The 23,390-nt window shown below is 44.5% G+C and overlaps 2 protein-coding genes across 6 annotated transcripts in view; one reads left to right on the top strand and one right to left on the bottom strand.

The window, feature by feature from the left end:
• Positions 1-19,952, top strand: part of LOC108699949 (serine/threonine-protein phosphatase 2A activator-like) — a 48,902-nt gene extending 28,950 nt beyond the window's left edge. For 3 of the 5 annotated variants that reach the window (XR_005963904.1, XR_005963903.1, XM_041575165.1), the window contains exons 3-4: positions 16,786-16,880; positions 17,795-18,133. Coding sequence is in view for 2 of the 5 variants with exons in the window: in XM_041575165.1 (XP_041431099.1) it covers positions 16,786-16,874 (89 nt within the window). In the remaining 3 variants the exon portion in view is untranslated. Of the gene's footprint in view, positions 1-16,785; positions 16,881-17,794; positions 18,134-18,257 lie in introns of those variants that run through there. The other 2 variants (XR_005963905.1, XM_041575166.1) reach the window with 2 other exon arrangements.
• A 481-nt stretch (positions 19,953-20,433) lies between these two features.
• ier5l.S (immediate early response 5-like S homeolog) lies at positions 20,434-22,680 on the bottom strand. The gene has a single exon (XM_018232696.2). It carries the CDS (start codon positions 22,530-22,532, stop codon positions 21,651-21,653), a length of 882 nt encoding a protein of 293 aa, XP_018088185.1. The 5' UTR covers positions 22,533-22,680; the 3' UTR covers positions 20,434-21,650.
• Positions 22,681-23,390: the final 710 nt, after the last annotated feature.

Below are 23,390 nucleotides of genomic sequence, written 5' to 3'. Positions count from 1 at the left end.
CCCTTTTGCCTGCACCTTCCCTCCTGCTTGCACTAGTGCTACCTGCCCCTCCCTCCTGCCTGCACCTGTGCCATCTACACCTTCTCTCCTGCCTGCAAGTGCCTATGTTTATGCTGTCTGCACTCTCCCTCCCACCTTCACCCATGCCATGTGCACCCCCCCAATGCATCTGAGGCAGGCAAGCTGAGGGGGTTGGGGTTTAGGCAGGATTATCTGTTATTTTTTAATGCAATGTGGAGGGCCACCAAATTTTATTTTCTGTGGGTTAACTCGACACTGGGTATTGTTACATTATTCATATTTCATCTGTGCCTTTATATGCTCTGTACCTTCCTGTAGGCTGTACTGTAGGGAGCATCTCTGGCTTCCGGCACATCGTCCAAGCAATAAATGTAACACTTCCTAAACTGTAAAGCCCTAATGGGCTGAACCCTCATTTCCTACTGTCTGTAAAGTAGTAAACTAATTAGTCTGGCACTTTCCCTTTCGTTGTCTGCTCAGCCAGGCCCTGCTTGCACTGAATACGCTGCCAAATAAATCCCTGCTTTTATATGGAACTTGTAGTATTGACATGGTCACTGCCAGGCACAAATGCAGAGACACAGCTAATCAGGTATATGATCAGATCAGGATGGTCCTATGTAGACCTGCTGCCCATCCAACCTGTCAAATCTTAAAGGATTTAGGCCGGCACGGAAAGCACATTGCTCCATCACCAGCACCCCAGGGGCCCATCTTCCTACACCCTCATCTCCTCCCCAGTCACAAAGCCGACCGGTGTGGGGGGGGGCTCCTCTGTATTTATATTCACAAGCATGGAAGGATCCTACCGGGAGATTGTGGATTGTGGAGAGAAGTGAGGGACAGGAATTGCAGTTGTCTCTCTGTTTATGAGTTGAGGGTACATAATGGATTGCTCAAAGGGTCTGTTTCTATAGCTTCACATCTGCTTCTACTTTACAGGATTGGTAGCCTTTGGCTCCCAGCTACAGGCATCCCACCGACCTAAGTTTGACCAATTCTCTGTAACGTCAGCCCAGCTTGCACTGCTCATGTGACAATGTCTGGGTTTCTTAGCCAGTTCTACAATGCTCCATTTCTCCTGCACTATATATCACTATACCAGCAGACATAGGTTTTTCTGTCTCTGCCAGTGTCCTAAAAGCATACAGAATTCTCTAAACCAGCTTATAATATTGCTATTCTGCTGTGAGCCAGAGTTCTGCTCTCTTCTGCAGTATATAGGCAGAGTCGAACAATAAAATTTCCAAACCCTCATTGTTTTACTTTTTTTTTTTGAAAGATTTTCTTTATTAACTTTTTTCATTAAATTGAAAGAAGAGGGAAAGCTAGAGAAAGAAGAAGAAAGAAAGATGAGAAAGATGAGTTCCGCCGTTCCACATTCACAGTTAATACATAACTCTGGCAATACAACAGTGACTCTTAAGGTGGCCATACACGGAGAGATCCGTATCTCTCTCTGATTTGGCCGACTTTCGGCCAGATCTCGATCGGGGAAGCCCGTCGGGGGCCCCCATACACGGGCCAATAAGCTGCCGACTTGGTCTGTCGGCAGCTTTTAACGGCCCGTGTATGGCCACCTTTATTCTCAGTTGATTGAATCAGTTACTGCATCATCCAACCAGCTGTCCCAGACTTTACCAAATTGTTCCAGGCAGCCCCGGGCTAAATATACCAATTTTTGCCTAGGAAGTGTGTAATTTATTAACTTTATCCAGTATTTCAGAGTAGGCTGTTCCATAGCTTACCAGGTCAGGAGTATTGCCTTCTTGGCATAGTGGAGGAGTTGGTGGAGGCACAGCCTGTCTCCCGACAGGAGTCTTAAGTCTCCAATCTGTCCCAGTAAACAAAATTCCGGTGTCCGGATGTGGGGCAGACCCAAAGAAGTGTCCATAAAGTACTGAGATCCAGAAGAGTTGTATCTTTGCGCACTCCCCGAGCACATGTAAGTAAGTGCCTTGTCAAGAGTCAAGAGTGAGTTTGTCATTTCATCCATATACGTTTGTACAGTACACAGTAAAACGAAACAACGTTCCTCGCGGACCATGGTGCTACACAACACAAAAAGTGCAAGTGCAAAAATATGCAACTCCTGCAAGACAGGTCAGCACAATGCAGGGACAGGACAAGACAGTGCAAGCTCAGCAGATGTAATATGTTAAGTAAATAATGCTAAACGTCAGACATGATGGGTGTATCATTGTGATATGATAGTAGTAAGAACATGATAAAGAACATGACAAAGTGCAGATGTGCTCATAGGGAACAACTGTATCCAATGGGTATTTATTTATACAATGGCGTACAGTGGCTGTGTAACGTTGTGGTATATAGTAAGGTCAGATGGAGTGTGTGTGAGAGAGATCTGTCCGGTCCCTGAGTATTCAGGAGCCTTATGGCTTGGGGGAAGAAACTGTTACACAGTTCTACCCCACATTTAACACATACTACTGGATAACCTTGATATATTCGAGCCAGCCTGTGTGGTGTGAAATAAACCCTATTTAAAAACTTTGGGTGTATGTATCTGTCTTTTATTGAAATATTTATTTTGGGTATCTGCCTGGTCCCTCTGGCTAGTTGGAACTCTTGGGACAACTCTCCATTGACCAATATTTTGGCTTTAAGAGCAGTGCCTTTACCCACTTAACAAACTGCTCCCCCAATCCATATCTTGTTAACTGGGGCCAGAGATATGGTCAATCAACCGTATCAAAAGCTTTTTCCGTGTCCAAGGACACTACCGCCACTCTCTCCCCATCGACCCTGTGGGTGCATTGTTTTACTTTGTATGTCTTAAACACAGGCATATGCTATTTAGAAATGGCAGCTTATTAAGCATCTCTATCCTTTTACATCTGTCTAGCTACCTGGTCATAGAATCCCTGAGAGACTTCTAATATCCTTATCATTAACAGAAGGGGGTACATTATCCCTTATAATATATAAGTAAAACTGTATAACTCAACCTGCAGCCTTGTGCCTTCATATGGTCACAGAATCCCTCAGTGACTTCTAAAATCATTATCATTTACAGTAAGGGGTACATTATCCCTTTTAATACATGAGTGATACTCAGAGTTCCCTGTATAACTCAGCCTGCAGCCTTGTGCCTTTATATGGTCACAGAACCCCTCAGTGACTTCTAATATCATTATCAATTACACTAGGGGGTACATTATCCCTTATAATACATGAGTGATACTCAGAGTTCCCTGTATAACTCGGCCTGCAGCCTTATGCCTTTATATGGTCGCAGAGAGGTTGGGTTGATAGGATAATCATATCTGTTGAAAGATATTTAATCTCTATAAATTGAGATTTAGCTAATTTTCTCTTTCCTTACTTCCTTACTTTCTCTTTCATGCATAGCTCTAGGCCTGTCAGCCTGTTCATCTGACCCTATGCATAGCAATTAAAGGGGACATGTCACCTTAAAGGGATCCTGTCATCGGAAAACACGTTTTTTTCAAAATCAGTTAATAGTGCTACTCCAGCAGAATTCTGCACTGAAATCCATTTCTCAAAAGAGCAAACAGATTTTTTTATATTCAATTTTGAAATCTGACATGGGGCTAGACATTTTGTCAATTTCCCAGCTGCCCCTGGTCATGTGACTTGTGCCTGCACTTTAGGAGAGAAATGTTTTCTGGCAGGCTGCTGTTTTTCCTTCTCAATGTAACTGAATGTGTCTCAGTGGGACATGGGTTTTTACTTTTGAGTGCTGTTCTACCAGGCAGCTGTTATCTTGTGTTAGGGAGTGGTTATCTGGTTACCTTCCCATTGTTCTTTTGTTTGGCTGCTGGAGGGAAAAAGGGAGGGGGTGATATCACTCCAACTTGCAGTACAGCAGTAAAGAGTGATTGAAGTTTATCAGAGCACAAGTCACATGACTTGGGGCAGCTGGGAAATTGACAAAATGTCTAGCTCCATGTTAGATTTCAAAATTGAATATTAAAAAATCTATGGATGCACCGAATCCACTATTTTGGTTTTGGCCGAACCCCCGAATCCTTTGTGAAAGATTCAGCCGAATACAGAACCGAATCCGAATTAGCATATGCAAATTAGGGTTGGGAAGGAAAAAACATTTTTACTTCCTTGTTTTGTGACAAAAAGTCAATCTATTTCCCTCCCACCCCTAATTTGCATATGCAAATTAGGACTCGGATTCAGTTCAGCCAGGGCACAAGGATTCGGCCGAATCCAAATCCTGCTATAAAAGGCCGAATCCTGCCCGAATCTCGAACCGAATCCTGGATTCGGTGCATCCCTAAAAAAATCTGTTTGCTCTTTTGAGAAATGGATTTCAGTGTAGAATTCTGCTGGAGCAGCACTATTAACTGATTCATTTTGAAAAAAATTTTTTTCCCATGACAGTATCCCTTTAAGGAATAATTCCAAATCCTATGTTATAATGTTAGTCAAGCAAAATACACCACTTAAATATTGAAATTCTTTAAATATGGGGTTTTTTTTGTTTTGGAATTCATGATCACAACAAGCTGGCAGGTGCCATTTTGTAGACACTGCTATCAGGGGAAGCTTTGCATCATGCCAAAATCTTATGTTCCAGAAAGGGGGACCTGATAGCTCTGCCCGTGCACTGGCTACACAATTAGATGATGCGGAGGATGGGGCAATGTGAGAAGTGCAGTAAAATCTAGGAAGTGCAGAATGGAGAGTGAAAGTAATTGCCTGCTTCGCCCTATACCTAAGGCATAGAAGAGGGGCAGGCAATATATTATTGACAGCTGAGACTTTTAAAGGAGTTTATAACAGGCATGGATGTTCTAATAACACAAAGAATGTGGGTGTCATGTTTAATTTGAAAAGGACTTTTATTATAAAGATTTTTATGTCTGGGTGATAGGTCCCCTTTAATGGCCTGTAATCCCAATAGGAAAGCCTTATCCTTTTGATCAGAGCTGGGCCAACCCGGGCAGGCACCCTAGACAACCTGGCTGGCCATGGCGCCGGCTGACTGAGCTTGCATGTGCAAAACTGTGCTCGAGCGTGCATTTGCGAAACTGCGCTCAAGCGTGCATGCGTGAAACTGCGCTTAAGCGTGCATGTACGACTCACTTGCGCACATGAGCAGAAACGCAATTGCGCAAAAATACCAGCGGCAGTCGGGGAGAGACGGGACCGGACATGGGGTAGGCGACAGAGCAGGTACGTGCCTGGCGCCCCCCCCAGCTTTGCGCCCTAGGCACGTGCCTTCTCTGGCTACCCCTAGTTCCAGCCCTGCTTCTGATGTAGGGATATGTGGGATAGACCTTCCAGGACTTGCAAGTAACATTCCACTTCTATTCAGTTTTACACAGTGGAAGCAAAATGCTGATCTCTAAACACACAGATACATAGGGACCAATTCACTAATGTATGTGCTGAATTGCTCCAGTGCAGTTACCTGCAGCACCCAATCAAGCAGTCTTCTACTGCTGCTACACACTAGGAAATGAAAGCAAATAGAGTTGTTGCAATGGATAATGTTGGCCAGACACTGACCAATATTCACTGACACTGCCCTACAGACCAAGGCAATAATTTAAAATGACATTATAAAGAAATGAAAAAAACAAAACAATTTGTGAAAAATATGAAGTGTGAGCTCCAGCCGGTGCTGGAGTTAATTCTACTCAAAGCTCCAAGGCACTTGGTGCTAATGGAGTTAAATCCCAGTTTGCTGCAGTTTTCCCTGAGTGTTGACTGGAAGGTTTTCTGCCTTTTGCTCACTCCAGTCCCTGCGGAGAATGTGATGCTGCCACAGCATTGCCCCCCACCCCACAGTAAGTCTATATCCTGGGAACATTTGCGCGTGTTCGTTTGCAGATCCCCCTCCAAGACTGACACCCACTAACCATCACTTAGCAGCTGTGTACAACCCTCTCCCAGGCACAAACTGGAGCCGCCTGTTGTCCCCTGTGCTCCAGAGGTGTGTCTCTAACCTGCAACTCGTCATATTCACATGGAACCAGCCAAAGCGTGTGTTTTTCACAACATAAACTAATGCAAACCTCCAGGTTTAACATAATGTTCCATCTTGGTCTACTGACTCTATTTATGGAACGTGCCTAAAATAGAGAAAAGCAATATGGCAGCTATGGTTGGATCTATCCATGTGCACATGTATGCTACACTCCATGCCATGACTAGGAGTCCTATAGCAAATTATTTAAGCATGTGTTGAAACTACAACCCCCAGCAGACCTTTGCCAAATATGATTTGAGTTGTTGCCCAAGCAACTGAAAGGGACTTGCAGAGAGTTCTAGTGTAGTGTAGGAACGAAGGCAGCCCAATGTGATTTGTATGTGCACAACGGACACATTCTCACCCCAAAATGGGGCATGGAATAACCTTTTCCCTAAAACCCTGACTCAGGACTGGATCATTATCTCACTAATGACATTGAAGGGGGAGGGAGGCATTACAGACATCGAAGCACAAATTGCTGCAGATGGAAGGCACGTGCTCTGCCGTCGAGAGCCAAATCTCAATTGTGCAGCCACACCTTCAGGCAGCTGAGGATCAGGCCGCTTGAGCAATCATTGGGATCTTGCCAAAGGCCCTGCTTAGAACCAGAACCCCCCACCTTTCCTGCGCACAGAACTGCTACGGTGCCTGTATGAGCGCCGTTCTCCCAATTTTTGTGATCTGCATCCAGCCAACCCAAGCTCAGCTCAAACTGTTGTGCCGCAAGGCAAAAACATTTGGTCTCCTAACAATACTTCTCTATGTGTGTGCAGCCCTGAATGAGACTTGTTCTTAATTCAGGAACCCTAGGGCCCATTATGTTTTGGATCAGAACCTTAATTTAACCTTAACAAACCCAAATAGAAGTTCGGTGACCCCCCCTTTTCTTTTCAGCCTGTATGTATATATCTAAACTATATACTATCCGATTGTTATACTTTATTTATATAACACCAATAAATTCCTCAGTAGTCCATAGGGTGGCACACTGCTTGTCTCTTTACTACCCAGGTGCACGGTAAAAAAGACCAGCAACACCGGGATTTTAGTGAAACAAATAAAATCTTGTATTCATGAGTGCATATACAGCCAACATGACGTTTCGGTCCTCTCCGGAACCTTTCTCAAGGCCTTGAGAAAGGCTAGGGACCTACCCGAAACGTTAGTCTTATTTCTACTTAAATAAAATTGCTTTTTCACCTTAAGACCTGTGAGTGCAAGCTTCCATTGTGCTATTGTAGATACTATTTTTTAGCTCTGCACCCAAGCACCTTATACCTTTAGACGTGCAGTGCCAGCATCTCACGCTCCCTCTCTCTCTCTCTCTCTCTCTCTATGGATATTGGGCCCAAAGTGTTAAATACAAACATAAAATTACTGTACAGATTAGTCAGCCAGTAATATAAAAGGCATTTCCATGGGATAGGTGCACAGTTTTTTCCCTCATTCCCAATACATACTGGTTGCAATGGGCCGACAACGTCAGAATGTTTGAGGTGTCAGTGTGTCATTGCTCTTGATCAGTGTGAATGGGAATCACTTACATGACAAGTACATTCACTTATCACTTACATGCTACAGGTCGGCTTTACCATTGAAAACCATTCTCCTCTTTGCTCTGCCATATGATTTCCTGGCTTGCCCAATATCCTGCATGGTGGATTCGGCTGGTAAGGTGGGTGCAGTGGCACCAAGAAAGACCTTTTCCTCCCTCTTACCTTAAAAGATGGTCATGCAGCAGATCTGTAGGTCTGTGAACTGGGCCAAAACAGACATTGTGGGGTATCACTGGGCTGCCAGAACAATGGACCAGTGGCGGAACTAAATGATACTGGACCCCACAGCAAATTAATTTTAGTGCCCCCATCATATCTAGAGGTTGACCTGTTTTACCAATTTAGGTTGAAACTGCTCATTAATTAGGGACTCGTAGGGCCCCCTGTACTTTCTGCCCCCCCCCCCGCAGTCAGAGGGTCTGCTTCGTCTGTAGTTACACCCCTGCAATGGACCTTATAACCTGTGCCAGGCTGGATAGTACAAAATAGTGGATTTTAGGGTCCTAGTAATAAAAAGACCCTTTAACTCACCCCCCCCATGGCTCTTATGTTCAACGTCCCTTTTAAATGGGCTCTATCCTGTACTGATTGGTTGTAGATATTTTTAACACACAATTATTAAAACTAAACTCTGACAATGAATATGCCTGTAAATGCCATATGTATATAGTGTACATACTGGGCCGAGTGCTGTATTTAGGTCAGATGCCACCCTAGGCACTGGACCTCACTCGCCTGCTTAGCATGTGGAAGTGAATTCACGTGCACTACTACATGTGACATTACTTCTGCTACATGTAACCTCACTTTGCTCTGCCATCGTATTTACTCAGGTACTCATTAACGTCAGATGGGGAGACCTTTAATTTTTCAAAATTTTTTTTTTATTATATAGGCATCCAATGGTCGCCCCCTTAAAACTGCCACCCTAGGCACAGAGCCTTGGGTGCCTATATATAAATAATGCCTTGACTGTATCAGCCCAGAGGCTCAGCAGCTCCATAACAGTAATGTTCCAGGCCTTCAAAGTTGTCCCCAGAGCTCCTCATCTTGGATCTTGTAAGGCATCTTTTGTGTCTCAGTGGCACTGTACATGCTCAGTGAGGTCTCGGCTACTGTTGAGAAGCTAAGGGGTCATCAGGAATCATATTCCTGATATTTGGAGGCACAGATCTTCCCTACTCAAATGCTGTGCTTCGGTTGGTGCATAAACCCAAAAACATAATATGTAGACACTGCAAAATCACCGGCGGGATGGCATACGTATCGCTTCAGTTTTCCGAAATTGCCTCATGAGGAAACTTTGGCCAACTTCAGAAAAAGAAGGATATGTATGCCATCCGGCTGGCGAGTCACATTCTTGAAGACGGGACCACCACCCTAAGGCTGCAGAGGAGAAAGAAAGCAGATAACTGTGGGTGCTTTCCTTTTACAGGGTTAAGCCATTGCTCTGCTGATGACTGTGGGAACTGACTCATTATGCCTACCAGGCAAAAACAGCCTAATGGGTTTATTTAATGATGATCATAATGATTAGTGATGGGCGAATTTATTCGCCAGGCGTGAATTTGCGGCGAATTTGCGCGATTCACGAAACGCCCGTGAAAAATCGCGGCAAAAATTTGCCGGCGTCAAAAAAACATTTTTTTTCGAAAAAAAGGATGCCGGCATCAAAAACAGGCGCCGGCGTCAAAAAAACGGGCGCCGGCGTCAAAAACAAGACGCCGGCGCCATTTCATGAATTTTTCGCCCTTTCGCGAAATTGGTGAATTTTTCGGCGAAACGGCGCAAATTTGCCCATCACTAATAATGATTTTATAGTAGACTAAAGGTATGAAGATCAAAATTACAGAAAGACCTGTTATCCAGAAAATACCAGGTCCTGAGCATTCTGGATAACAGGTCCCATACCTGTATTGTAATAAAGTGAATCAGAAGAACTAGATAAGATGTGGCATTGATGCACAGAGAGGACAAGGGGGAGCCAGACTATAGGTGCATGTGATTTGTATAGGGATCCAAGGAGTATTGGCTAAACAAAGGCCTGCGTGTGTGTAGTAACATCACAAGAATTACAGAGCCGCATGCCAGGTTCCCACATAGCAGAAATGTGCTGTGCGCTACTATTCACTGCAGGAGTCCTCTGGAAAGTGAGTGAGCTGGGAAATGTCACCTTCATCGGTAAAAGCACCATAAAGGTTTAGAAGACTTAGATTATTTCCAGATTGTGTTAAAGGACAACCAGTTTTCATAAAATTACATATTTTAGAATAGCTTTGAATTTCCTGTAAAGCAGGGCAGGACATTTGCTTACAATATGGATCAGATACTGTAGGATCTGTGCAGCCACTGGGACAGAATCCTCTGTTGTACAGATAGCTAGAATCTCAGCCATAAAGCAGGGCAGGACTGCTGCTTCCAAAGGGTATCAGATATGATCTGTATAGTCACTGGGGCAGAATGTTCTGTTATACAGATAGATATAATCTCAGCTGCCATAAAGCAGGGCAGGACTGCTGCTTACAATGGGGATCAGATAGAATTTTTTTTTTATTTAGTAAAACTTATTAATGTACAATAATAATCATCAGCTCAGCTAAATCAAACAGATTTTGGACTATTCACTGCCAATAAGCAATTAGTCCATGAATCTTTGGCCTGGCTGAGCAGTTTCTCCCACCAACATACACCAAACCCTCTAGGAGTCCTTCCTCTGTCCATAATTCCCGCTCAAAAACCCAACCCTGGCAAAGTCTATACTTTGATCATGAAAGGGGGTTTCCTCCCTCCCCACCCACCCACCACCTTCACCACCACAAACTTGGCCACAAAGTCCAGCTTTCTATTAGTGGGCCATCCTGCACCCTTCCCACATACACTCCCCCAACCCAGGACACATATTTTGCTGAGCCAATGAGCTTGCAGAACTTGTCCGCTGAAAAGCATGAGCTGCTGGTGTTAATTTTACTGCTTTTTTCCTCCCTCTGGGCACTTTTGCCAGGACATATCTTGTGTATTAAGGCTGCACCATCATGAATGCTTCTGAAGATGTTTTTTCTTACCCAAACCTATAAAGCACTGCACCTATAAGCACTTGCCCACCAGACAAGGATATGATGCTTTATTGATATTTGCAATTTTTTCTTCTGATTCTGTAATGTTTGCAGCTCCTTTAAGGGCAGAGACACACGCTCAGATTCAGGGAGATTAGTCGCCCATCGACAAATCGCCTCTTCTTCGGATCGACTAATCTCCCCAAACTGCCTCCTGCCGGCTAGAATCTATATGGCCGGCAGGATGGCACTCGGAGAGCTACGTTTTCCGAAGTCGCCACACGAAGAAACTTCGGACAGCTTCGAGAAAATTAAGTGCTCCGAGTGCCATCCCACCAGTGATTTAGATTCTAGCCAACGAGAGGCAGTTCAGGGAGATTAGTCGAATTAGTTGGATTTTACCTGACCTGCACGTTCTCTCCCCCTGATGCTTGAGCTGTAACATTGGCTGCACCTGCACATGTGAGAGGCTCAGTTTAACTGAGAGGAGCCTTTGTGATGTCATTGCCGAAGCTCCCAACTCCTTGTGCAGTGATTGCTGGCGCCATCTTGGATTCCCCATGCTGAGGCTGCATGTCTCCTGTCACCTCCCTCTCCAGGGGCCACAGACTCCAACTCCATGTGCATCACAGGGTCTGACAGAGGGGGATCACTGTGTGTGTAGCTTGTGCATTTTATCACCAGGTTTGGCAGATATTTCTTTCTTTTGCAAGGTTTTGCTATTCTCAGTGTCAGTAATTTACTTTCCTCACTCACTGCTGTAACCTGCATCTGCTGCTGTTTATTCACATTATCTGCACACACAGGGCCACATTCAGGCTCTTGTTGCTTCTTCTTACCTGGTTTCCCTGGGGGTAATGCAGGATTCAGCTTGGATTCTTCCTGGGGGAGTTTCTCAGTGGGAACCCCACACCGGCTTTCAATTTCCTGGGCCCGAGCCACTTGCACATTCCTTTGCTTTTTTTTTTCTTATCTCAGCCAGACTTTTCTCCATCTCCTCATCACTCTTAACTGCTGTTTCTCCTCCTTGATCTTGGGGTTCCCAGAGAAGAGGAGCGTAGCTTTGGCCTTGTATGTTCAGCCAGAAGGCTAGGCCCCAAAGCCTGGGTCTCGCATTGTTTGGTAGCCCGACCAGCCCTAGCAGGGCCTGGGCTTAAGGTTGCCACCTGGCTGGTATTTCACCGGCCTGGCCAGTAAAAATTATGGTTGAGCCCAATGTTATTAATAGGGGAAAAAGTTAAATATATAGGAAGGCGGTATTTTTTTTCCAGAAAAGGTGGCAACCCTACCTGGGCTTGTTCTGGACATTGCAGAGCTCTCTGACACACAACTGCTAGCAATGGGGATCAGATAGGATCTGTGCAGCCACTGGGACAGAATGCTCTGTTATACATATAGCTAGAATCTGAGCTGCCATAAAGCAGGGCAGGACTGCTGCTTCCTATAGGCATACCTCCCAACATTTTGGAAGTAAAAAGAGGGCCAAAAAAATTTTTTTCACACGTAGCGCAGCAATTTTTTGACCACACCCCTTTATGTGGCCACACCCCCTAATTACCATTTACAACATTTGGCAGGTTATGAAAGTTTGAAAATATTTCTCCTTATCTAAACTGTGTTTTTGTGTCTCAAAATTGTTACAAAGTATCTTATTTGCACCTGTTAACTGTTCTGGGCTCTCTGCTAAAAGCCAATTAAGTGAGAAACTTTGTTTCTTTTTCTGGCTGTTCAGTGCAGAGAAAAGAGGGACTTTCCAGTACAAATGAGGGACTGCAGGTTGAGCTGTCAAAAGAGGGACTGTCCCTCCAAAAAAGGGACAGTTGGGACTCGGGAGGTATGCTATAGGGATCAGGTAGGATTCGTGGAGCCACTGGGACAGAATGCTCTGTTATACAGATAGAATCTCAGCCAGGGCAGGACTGCTGCTAACAATGCAATTAATCCCTGGTTGCCTCACTTTAAAAAGAAGTACTAGCAGAGCACAATGAGAGTGTACTGTAGAGCACAAGTAGATGGAGCTCATCTATGGAGGTCATATATCTATTATACACTGAAAGGAAAAGAATCCTTGTGGCCAGGCTTATGCTTCAGCATTTCATCTTGTCTGTAAGGGTTAGGCTCATAATTCCTTGGATACAGGGGACCCTCTGCATGACACAGGGCAACAGTGAATAGCACTAAGTGAAAGGCTTAGCTTGTTCCCAACAAAAAAAGGCCCCATCTGTTCTGCCGTTGGCCCTGTAGCCTCAGGGTTCCACATAGGTCACCGGCAAGCACCAACACTCCGGACAGAGATTGCACTGTAACTGCACTACACTAAATGCCTGCCTTGTTCCCAGGAGCCCCATCTCTTTCTTTGCTCTTTACCCAACTCTTACTCCGACATTCTTCCTCCACAACATCATGCGGCCAAGTGAGAATCAGAACAGTCTACTAAATCATTTATATGTCTAGTAATATATATTCAAATGCCATGAAATTGCCGTTTTTATATGTCTGACTAAGATCAGCCTTGTTTGACACTGGCAAGCTTGATTTACACATATAGTAGGGAGAGATGGTGTCTATAGTAACAGTGGGATAATAGTCTCTGGGAAGGGAGTGTGACTGTGGGATAGCAGGTATAGTAGGGAGAGATGGTGCCTATAGTAACAGTGGGATAATAGTCTCTGGGAAGGGACTGTGGCTGTGGGATAGCAGGTATAGTAGGGAGAGATGGTGCAGGTATAGTAGAACTACAGCTATTAGTCAAGTTGTTGGAATGTGCTGCTCTGTGCATCTGATGCTGTGTTTGAATTAGCTTTTTTCCCCTCTGAGCACAATGCTGTGGGTTAACAGGCACATAAACACCTCCATGCATTGAGTGCAGTGTCTACCAACAAATATAAAGACCCGGTGTATGTACCTACGGTGCAGTTAAAATAAAACCCTTTGTAATGGGAATGGGCACACAAGCAGTTTCTATGGCTCCAGACATCTATGAAAAAACTCAGCCATCCAAATGCCCCCCAACTGCCTGCAGCTGCTACCCAGTCTACTGAATGGAAACCTACTCTCAACAGTACCTTGCAGTGGGCATCGAGCGGGTGCTGTACTGCTATGTTCTAAATGATAGTCACTGATGTGCCATAGGCAGAGTGATTTCACTTCAGTGACTGCTGATGGGCCAGCATAACATCAGGAAAAATCTCGGTGGACCTCAGCCCTTGTGTGCCCCACTGGCCAAGACCTCCCCCTTCCTGCTTTACCTGCTCCCACCTCTCCCGACCGACAGAAGTATTGCAGGTACACGCTGTTCAGGAGGGCAGATGGAGGAGCGTTGCAGCTTGCCCTGGAGTTTGGGGGAGGGAGGGGGTGTGGGAACCAGAGTGAGTGTGTGCGGGCCCCTGATGTGGCAGCGCCGGTGGACCTCCCCCAGTCCAACACTGGCTCCTTCCCTTATGTATAAATACATATATACAGAGAAGGAATGTTCTGGGCACACCATAAGCTATACCCTCATGCTGTACTGTCTAAGGGAATCAATATGGCACCTCCCTCCTTCCACATGTATGAATACAAATATACAGAGCAGGAATGTTCTTGGCACACTAAGCTATACCCTCATACTGTACTGTCTAAGGCAGTGATCCCCAACCTGTGGTTTATGAGCAACATGCTGCTCACCAAACCTTTGGATGTTGCTCCCAGTGGCTTCAAAGCAGTTGCTTCTTTTTGAATTTCTGTTTAGGAGAATAAATACCAGGTCTATGGCCTTGCAGAGCCTCCTGTAGGCTGCCAGACCACAAAGGAACTATCAAATAGTCAGAGCACTTATTTGGCACCCCAGGAACTTTTTTCATGTTTGTGTTGCTCCCCAAATATTTCTACATTTCAATGTGGCTCACGGGTAAAAAAGGTTGGGGACCCCTGGTCTAAGGTAAACCATGTGGCACCTCCCTCCTCCTATATGTTTAAATACAAATATACAGAGAAGGAATGTTCTGGGCACACAATAAGCTATACCCTCATACTGTACTGTCTAAGGGAATCAATATGGCACCTCTCATATGTATAAATACAAATATACAGAGAAGGAATGTTCTGGGCACACAATAAGCTATATCCTCATACTGTACTGTCTAAGGGAAACAATATGGCACCTCCCTCCTCCCATATGTATAAATACAAATATACAGAGAAGGAATGTTCTGGTCACAAAATAAGCTATATCCTCATACTGTACTGTCTAAGGCAAACAATATGGCACCTCTCATATGTATAAATACAAATATACAGAGAGGGAATGTTCTGGGCACACAATTATATTTTCCTCTTTTTAATATAATTCCACCCTTCCAGACTTTAACAAATAAGGAACAATGCATTTCTGCAGTCATTTCGTCGCGCTGCCATATAGGTTAGTGTCTTTCCACTCCCAAGCGTTACAGGCCTCCCATCCACCTTCAGAGACTGAGTGGTTTGTCAGTGAGCAGGAGGCTGCGCTGAGAATATAAAGGCAGTTGTAGAGGCGGCAGAGCTGACAAGCCCAGTATTAGCTGCAGAGCTGCACTGACAGTTTTGCCTCTCCAGCCTCACCGCCAGCATCATGATTAATTTATCCGGGCCTTATGAATATGCAGATGAGGCTGCTTCTAAAATCCCCAGCTATTCTTTAAAGAGCCAGTCAGGGTTGCTGAAAGCAGCAGCAGCATTTGTCTCCCATCATTACAATCCCCCACCACTGAGCACATGCAGGGCCACAGGATCAGCCAGTTGTCTGTATGGGGATTGTATGCGCCCGCTGGCTCAGCCTCTTCCATTTGGTGTTTTCATTGGGACACTATTGTTTGTGTGGTGTGAGCCCTGCCTGGAGGGGATGTTTGTATGTGTGGGGGTGTATTGTGTTTGTGTGTTTGCTTGCATTGTGTGGTTAATCTGATTGTTGGTCCACACAGGCTGTGTAGTGAGAATGGTGACAGGAATCAAGCTGGGCATACATGGCACGATCCAATTCACCAACCCACACGTTGGGTCAAATTACATTAGACATAAAGGTTGAACTTGAAAAAGTTTGGGAACCCCTCTTAATTCTTTGTAGTTTTGTTTACCATTGGCTGAGCTTTCAAAGTAGCAACTTCCTTTTAATATATGGCATGCCTTATGGAAACAGTAGTATTTCAGCGGTGACATAAAGTTTATTGGATTAACAGAAAATATGCAATATGCATCATAACAAGATTAGAAAGGTGCATAAAATCTATGTTCAGAAAACACCCCAGTGCTCAGATGTTTCTGGGAAATTAAAGACATACCACTGTTATCTTTTTGTTGAAAGTGGAGTAAGTTATTATGCAGAGAGGGGTTCCCAAACTTTATATGGATATATCACCTAAGGGTGATGGGGTTTAGCCAATGGGAAGACAGCTGTGGATCAAACCTTAGCAGCGGAAGGTTCCTCAAGCAATAGGGAGCCAGAAAGAGGACACTAGGGGATTCTGAGGTGCACAAAGGTTATGTTGTGCTGAGATACCTCTAAATACATAGTTAGTTGGTTGAACTCCCAATCAAAAGCTCCTGTTGTACCATTGCCTTATGTTGGGAATTCAGCTTTGTGATCTGGAATATTTATTTGAGGGATCAAGGGGTTCCTGGGGGGGGGATAGCCACCCTCAGAATAAAATCTGTAGCGTTGGTGCTGGTGGTGGGTACACAGGTTGTTCCCAAGCCGTTGGTGACACAAAGTGTGTCTGTACAAACCTGCGTGGGCGGGTGGCACATCATTTCAGTTCTGCAAACACATCACGTGGGAGCAATGAAGTGGATTTTATGTACAATCTGTGGCTTGGGCTCTATTTACTGAGTGACGGGGGGATTTCTATAATATAAGGGCATGGGCTGTATGTCCTCACGTATGATTTGCTGTTTCTATTGGTTTTTTGTTTGTTTGTTGTTTTTCCTAGCTCTGAGCTGAGAACTACACTTTTAACATGTCCCAGGGCTTGGTGGGGAATGCTAGAACCTGTAGTTCATTATGTTGAGCTGCTTCATGGAATATGCGTGTAAACCTCAACCCCATGTGTATGTGTGTGTGTGTGTGTATATATATATATATATATATATATATATATGTGTATGTGTGTGTGTGTGTATATATATATATATATATATATGTCATTATTTCTTGTTTTGTTTCCAGGCCGGTGGCAAAAGCGAAGAGTGTGGAACATTGTGTGGAGCGAGTCGGTGCCAGAGCTGCAAGCTGTGTGTCACGGCGCCACTCCTTAGTGCTAGGTAAACTAAGCCACCAAGCCAGCCAGACCAGTTCATGAGAAAACATTTCTGCTCCTGCACGGACTCTTCCCTGTTCCATTTCTCTCCCTCTCTCTGGGTCTCATAAAACCTCTCCAATAAATGTTTCTCCCTGTCTTCCCTTTGCTTTCATTCCTTCTCTCATAAACCCCCTCCAGCTCTCTTTTTAACTACAGGGAATTGGTCCTTTCCAGCTCCCATACATGTGTCTTACACATTTACCCCCAGCACTAGCCCCGTAGGATTTAAACTGCCCCCTTCTTAACCGCTGCCCCTTGGCTCTTTTGTCTCACCCTATCTCCCTTCATCTGTGTGTCCCAGTGTTCCCTGCCCTTCCATGTGAATAGGCTGGTGCTTGTCCTTGTTCCTGACATTGATTGCTGATTGTATTGGGGACAGGGCTGCTGTATACACACACACAAACACCATCTCCTTCTTCACAGATGAGTGTTCAGGGGACATTATCTGGAAGCAACACTAATAATCTCTATTAATATCACTCAATGCCCTTGGTGTCTCCTACAACATGGCAACCCTGCCATCTGCCTCTCCTGCAGGGAACATAAGGAAAGGGTTACCTACAGAAATCTGCATTAACCAGTTGGGTGCCAAACAGAAGTGTAACTACAGAGGAAAGAGTTATAGGGGGCCCATGAGGCACAAGTAAAGAGCAATTTCAACATATATTTCTAAAACAAGACAAACCATATGTTTTGGGGCCCTAAGATTCATTTGCTGTGGGAACCATTAACATCTATTCATGCCACTGGTGCCAACCTAATCTTTTTTTTCAGATGGATATCCTATGGAAATTGAAACCAAAAATATATAAAAAAAATTCTCCATAATTATTATTTTTTTTGCTGTTGCCATAAATGATTTCTCATATATTTCAGTGCTGAGGATTCCACTGCCTTCAGCTGCTTGAAGCTTTGAAGTAGTTTGAAAAATCACAGCAATCCCGCCACGGTGTGTCAGGGGACAAGAACTGCTGGTGATAAGCTCATTCTGCAAAGAAAAACACGCACAGATTTGGAAATATTGGTAAGATCATCACACTCACCTTCTATGCTAGAGCTCAGGGTGCAATGTCTAAGGGACACCACTAGGGGGAGCTCTGGCAACTGCTTACAGCCCAAGCACTGGGAGTAGAGCCATGCAATTTCTGCCTATTTAAACCCCCTTATTCCTTTATGTTCCCTGCACAGAATTAAAAAAAAAAAAAAAAAAAAAAAGACATGCTCCAAACTGCCTGGAAGATTAGATATTTTTTCTGTAAATGTTAAAATTTACCCTTTCATTTTCCAAACTTCTGAAAGCAGTTGTCAGTGCATGCAGTGGATTTTTTTCTTTTACAAGGAATGCATTTATGGATAGAAGAAAATGGGTGTAATAGTCTGCAGCAGTGCCGGATCAATAACATCGACCGAGCTTGCTCTTTAAGTTCACAGCTGCCAGATTCCCCAGCTCCATGCCCTGGATTCAGGCTGTGGGTCTCTCTCAGCCTCCCCCAATGATTTAGGGTCATTCTCTTTGTGCTTGGGCTGCATTCTGCATCCTGAGCTACTGCTGCTCTGCAGAGTAGAATGTATCAGCTCCAGTCGCTTGTTCTGAGGTCATCCTATAGGGGGTCAGATGGGCTCTTCTTACCTTCCTTCATTTGGCTAAAAAAAATTCACATACACCACCAAGTGGCCCAGTGAAGTGATAACAAACAGAACTGAAAAAAACACTGAACTTTAGAGAAGAGCAGAGTGTGTAGGATTCAAGCAGAGGAGAGAGGCGACAGCCTGCAACACATGGGAAGAAGCCTGTGAATGTGGACTTGGCACCACTTCATTAGTGGACCCCCACAATAATGACCCATTGTACTTTTTTTTTCCTGCTAATAAGTCATTTTAACCCATATACCTTTCTTAAAGCCTTAGATGTGCACCTGTACATTGTATTTCATTCATTTATATCACTGTTGTATGTATATTAACCTAAACCTCCCTTAATTCAAGATGTAGATGTTCCCTTATAAGGTTTGTGCAGTGTATTTATTTAATGTATACCACATTCAATGTATTTAAAACCAAACCTCCCCTTCTTAGATGTTCGTTTAGAATGCATGTACATTGAATTTCATTCATTGAGATCACGTCCGATCTATTTTAACCCAAACCACCCTTTCTTAAAGATGTAAATGTTCTGTTATAAATGAAATACAATGTACAGACATATCACATCTGATGTATTTCAACCAAAAGCTCCCCTTCTTAGATGTTAATTTAGAATGCCTGTACATTGTATTTCATTCATTTGTATCACATCAGATCTAAAAGCTGTAGATGTACACTTAGAATGCCTGTACATTATATTTCATTTATTTATATGACATCAGATCTAAAAGCTATAGATGTACACTCAGAATGCATGTGCATTGTATTTCATTTATTTCCGACACACAAGATCTATTTTACCTCAAACCTGTACATCTACAGCTTTTTAAAGCAGACACTTAGAATGCCTGTACATTGTATTTCATTCATTTAGATCACATCTAAAAGCTGTAGATGTACACTTAGAATGCCTGTACATTGTATTTCATTTATTTATGACACACCAGATCTAGTTTACCTCAAACCTGTACATCTACAGCTTTCTTAAAGTTTACACTTAGACATGAAATGCAATATACAGGCATTCTATCACATCAGATCTATTTTAACCCAAAACCTCCCTTTCTTAAAGATGTAGATTTTCCCTTCTAATGTTTGTATGTTGTATTTATTTCCTTTATAGCACCCCAGATCTATTCTACCCCAATCCTGTACATCTGCATCTTTCTTAAAGCTGTAGGTATTGTAGGTAGGCATTGTATTTCACTCATTTATAACACACCAGATCCTTTTTAACAGCTATGGATATTCACTTAGAATACCTGTAAATTGTATTTCATTTATTTATATGACATTAAATTTGTTTTATACCAAACCTCTCCCTTTTTTAAAGCTGTAGATGTTCACTTAAGAGTACCTGTACATTGTATTTCATTCTTGACACACCAGATATATTTGACCCCCCAAACCTATCAAAGCTGTAGATGACCACTTAGAATACAAGAACAGTGGGGGTCATTTATCAACACTGGGGAAATTTGCCTATGGGCAGTAACCAATGTCAACCAATCAAATTGTTACATGCATTGTTCTACTTGCAGCTAGCTTTAAAAAGCTAATTCGTGATTGGTTGCTATGGGTAACTGCCCATGGGCAAATTTGCCCAGTGTTGATAAATGAGGCCCAATGTATCACTCATTTATGACATCAGATCTGTTTTACCCCAAACCTCCCCTTTTCTTAAAGCTATAGAACTTAGAATACCTGTACGTTGTTTATCATTACTTATGACAAAGCTATTCTATATTGCAGTACTGAATCTAATTTATCTAATGAGAATCTTTGGGTTCTCTATTCAACCCCTGCACTTTTCAATATAACATTCCCATCTTCAAAGGGGCAAGTCATTCAGAAAGGCAAGTATTCTTGCATATAGCATCACTTTACTTTTTATTAAGATTATAAATTTAAACAAATATTTCTGAACAGTTTACCCGGTGATATACAGTTCAATATACAGAAAATACATGAATTTAAAAAAAAAAAAACAAAACTAAAGTTTGGCAACATATTCATTACACATAGTGCTTGTACTGGGGATATTGGCGTGGAAGGTTCTGTAGATAAAAACCACCTTTTTACAACAAAAGGTTTAAATGCCAAATGATAAAAAAATAAAACTGTACATGGACTGATTTTTTTAAATCACAAGACCATAGGATGCTGGTTATCATGAAGGCTGAAAAGAACATAGGAACTCTTAAAGGAAACCTGCATATTTTTTTCTTTTAACAACAAACAAAAGTAGTGTTTTTCTTTTAAACCCCTGAAAGAACTTCATCCAACCGTACAACTAGGTTTAGTAGGTCTGACATGGAGGGGGTTGCTGGAAAGGAAAAGTGACATTGCAGCCCCCCAAGAAATGAAGAACCCCCTTTAACTGCAGTGCTAGCTTTGCCGCTTCACATTACTGGAAGTCACAACACATTAAACCCCCCCATTAAAAAGAAAGTTAAAATGTTATTATTTCCGCCTTCATCTTTTAAGTGTCACAATATGAGGGGGGGTGCAAAAGGACCAAGGCTGACGAAAGAGAGAGAAAAGGGGAGATCTATTTATTACACACACCCCCAAATCCTGCCCCTTGTGCCAAAGCATTACCTGGGCGGCAGTTAAAGGGCAGGATATAGGAAGTAACACACTTCTTCCATGTGCACATGGGGTTAACCCGACCCCTCGATGTGGCTTTATTTAACCCCTTAGCAAGCCACAGAGCACCATGCAGCTGCCAAGGGGTTCTGGAGTAAGTCTAGAACATTGGGGTTCCCCTAGAAACAACAACAATGCTCTAGACTGACTCCAGAACCCCTGGGCAGCTGCATGTTGGTTGGGGGACCCCATTCCCCACTGCTCTCAGTCTCAGCAGCCTTTTCCTCCTGACATTAAATTCAGCATAACAAAGTGAAACAGAACAAAAAAAGGAACTTAAAAAATAAATTCCAATTAAATAGGTGCTTTTTTTAACTTCTTTCTTTGCAAAAATAAAGTCCAAATATTTTTTTTTTTACACTTTTTGTTGTCTGTGCCTATAAAACATTGTCCTTTCTGTGATTTCTCCATAGAAAACTGTGTCCCTTTGGGGAGGGGGCTAGAAAGCCACAATAGCTCGAGTCCAGGCTCCCAGGCTGCCCAGCGCATGTTTCCCACACAAGTGTCCATTGAGAGTCTGTTCTGCCTCGGTCTGACGGCTCATGAGCCCCGAGAAGCCGGAGCCGAAGATGGAGATCAGGTTGGAGATGTTGTTGTTGTTGGAGTCCGCGGGTTCCCCCAAGGGCTGGGGGCAAAAGTCCTCGTATCGGCCCCGCTTGCAGGGCACAAAGTTGGGCTCCGCCGTGTCCCCCAAGTCTTCCCCCGGCCCCCCGTGTCCGCTGTAGGAGCCGTAGCCGGCCGGGGCGTATTTGCGCTTAGAGAGGAGCGGTGCGCCTTGGCACGGGCAGTCCTGGTGCAAATATCCGCTCTCCACCGTGGTGACAACGTGAGTGTCCAGGTCCAACACGGTGGTGTGACTGCACTGGGGCGGCCCCGCGCTCTCCCCGGACGAGCAGAAGCCTCGGGAAGGGACAGGAGAGTAGAAGGCGGCGTGAGACTGGGGCTCCTTGGCCGGGTGCGGGCTGTGCGCACAGGGAGGCAGTTCCAGCGTTTCCTCGGAGCTCAGCGGTTCCAGCAGTTCGGCACCTCCGCTGTGTATCCGGGGCAGCTGATGCATCTCGTCCTCGCCTTCCTCTGGGATCTGTAAGGGGCTCAGCTCCGGGATGTCCGGCTCGTCGCACTCGTCCATGGGCTGCGGTAAAGGCTGGCGGCGGTAGAGTTCGGCGTAGCGCTCGCTCAGGTACAGCTGCCGGGCGTTGCGCAGCACGTAGGACACCAGCAGGTTCTTGTGCAGCTTGATGCCGCCTCGCTGCGTGCGGGAGTTGTGGATCTTGCGCAGGGAAAGGCTGATCAAGCTCTGCGCGTCCAGAGCGCCCTCCATGCTGCACCGGCCTTCAGCAGCCTCCAGCTCCGGTGCGGCGATCGTTCTAAACAGAGAATGGAGCTCCAGGCTCAGGCGCTTCGACAGCGTCCCTAGCGCTCTGTGCCTCTGCCTAATGCTTGTGCCTGAGCGCCTTGGCTATCTCACCTATTAGTATTTCAAGCCGCATCCCGCCCTCCGACCTCTCGCCCAATCGCTCCGCGCAGCTGCGCTAATAGACAGCCGGACCCCGCCCACCCGGCGAGCCTTCAGCCAATGAGACGAAGGCGGTTCCTTTGTGCTATTCAAACACCAAAGTTTCTAGTTGCTGCCGGGGGAAGGAGACAGATCTGAGGCTGCGGCTGCTCGCGGGGATGGAGAGGGGAGAAGGCGCCCAGGATCCACAAGCGGCAGCGCACATGGCCACCGGCTCACAGCACTTTCACACAACTAAAGGGGGGTTGGTTTGCGCATGATTTCTCTGAGCGCTAAATCTTTCACTTCTTTTCCAGTTTTTTTTGCGATTGCAGCGCGCGATTTGCTCTCCAGCATTTGGTCAGCGCCCGCTTCAGTGACACAACCAGCATATAGTGATGAGCCCCAAGGCAGGATCACATTAGCCCCCCCCAATAATCGTTACCTCTTCATTATTTATTCTTTATAGTCTTTTGTAATTATTTGCTGCCTTCTTCTTCTCCTTTCCAGCTTTCAAAAAGGGGTCGCTGACCCCCATCTAAAAAAAAATACTCTGCAAAGGGTACAAATGTATTGTTACTCCTCTTTTAGGCAACGTCTATTCATATTCCAGTCTCTTATTCAAATCAGTGCATGGTTGCTAGAGTAATGTGGACACTAGCAACTAGATTGGCAGAACTGCAA

This window comes from Xenopus laevis, chromosome 8S (genome assembly GCF_017654675.1).
Source record: "Xenopus laevis strain J_2021 chromosome 8S, Xenopus_laevis_v10.1, whole genome shotgun sequence".
NCBI classification, from domain to species: Eukaryota; Metazoa; Chordata; class Amphibia; order Anura; family Pipidae; genus Xenopus; species Xenopus laevis.
This window is presented reverse-complemented; position numbering and strand designations above follow the sequence as displayed.

Bases quoted from the DNA above. Each gene is read 5' to 3' on its own strand.
- ier5l.S (XM_018232696.2), bottom strand. From the start codon at position 22,532: ATGGAGGGCGCTCTGGACGCGCAGAGCTTGATCAGCCTTTCCCTGCGC.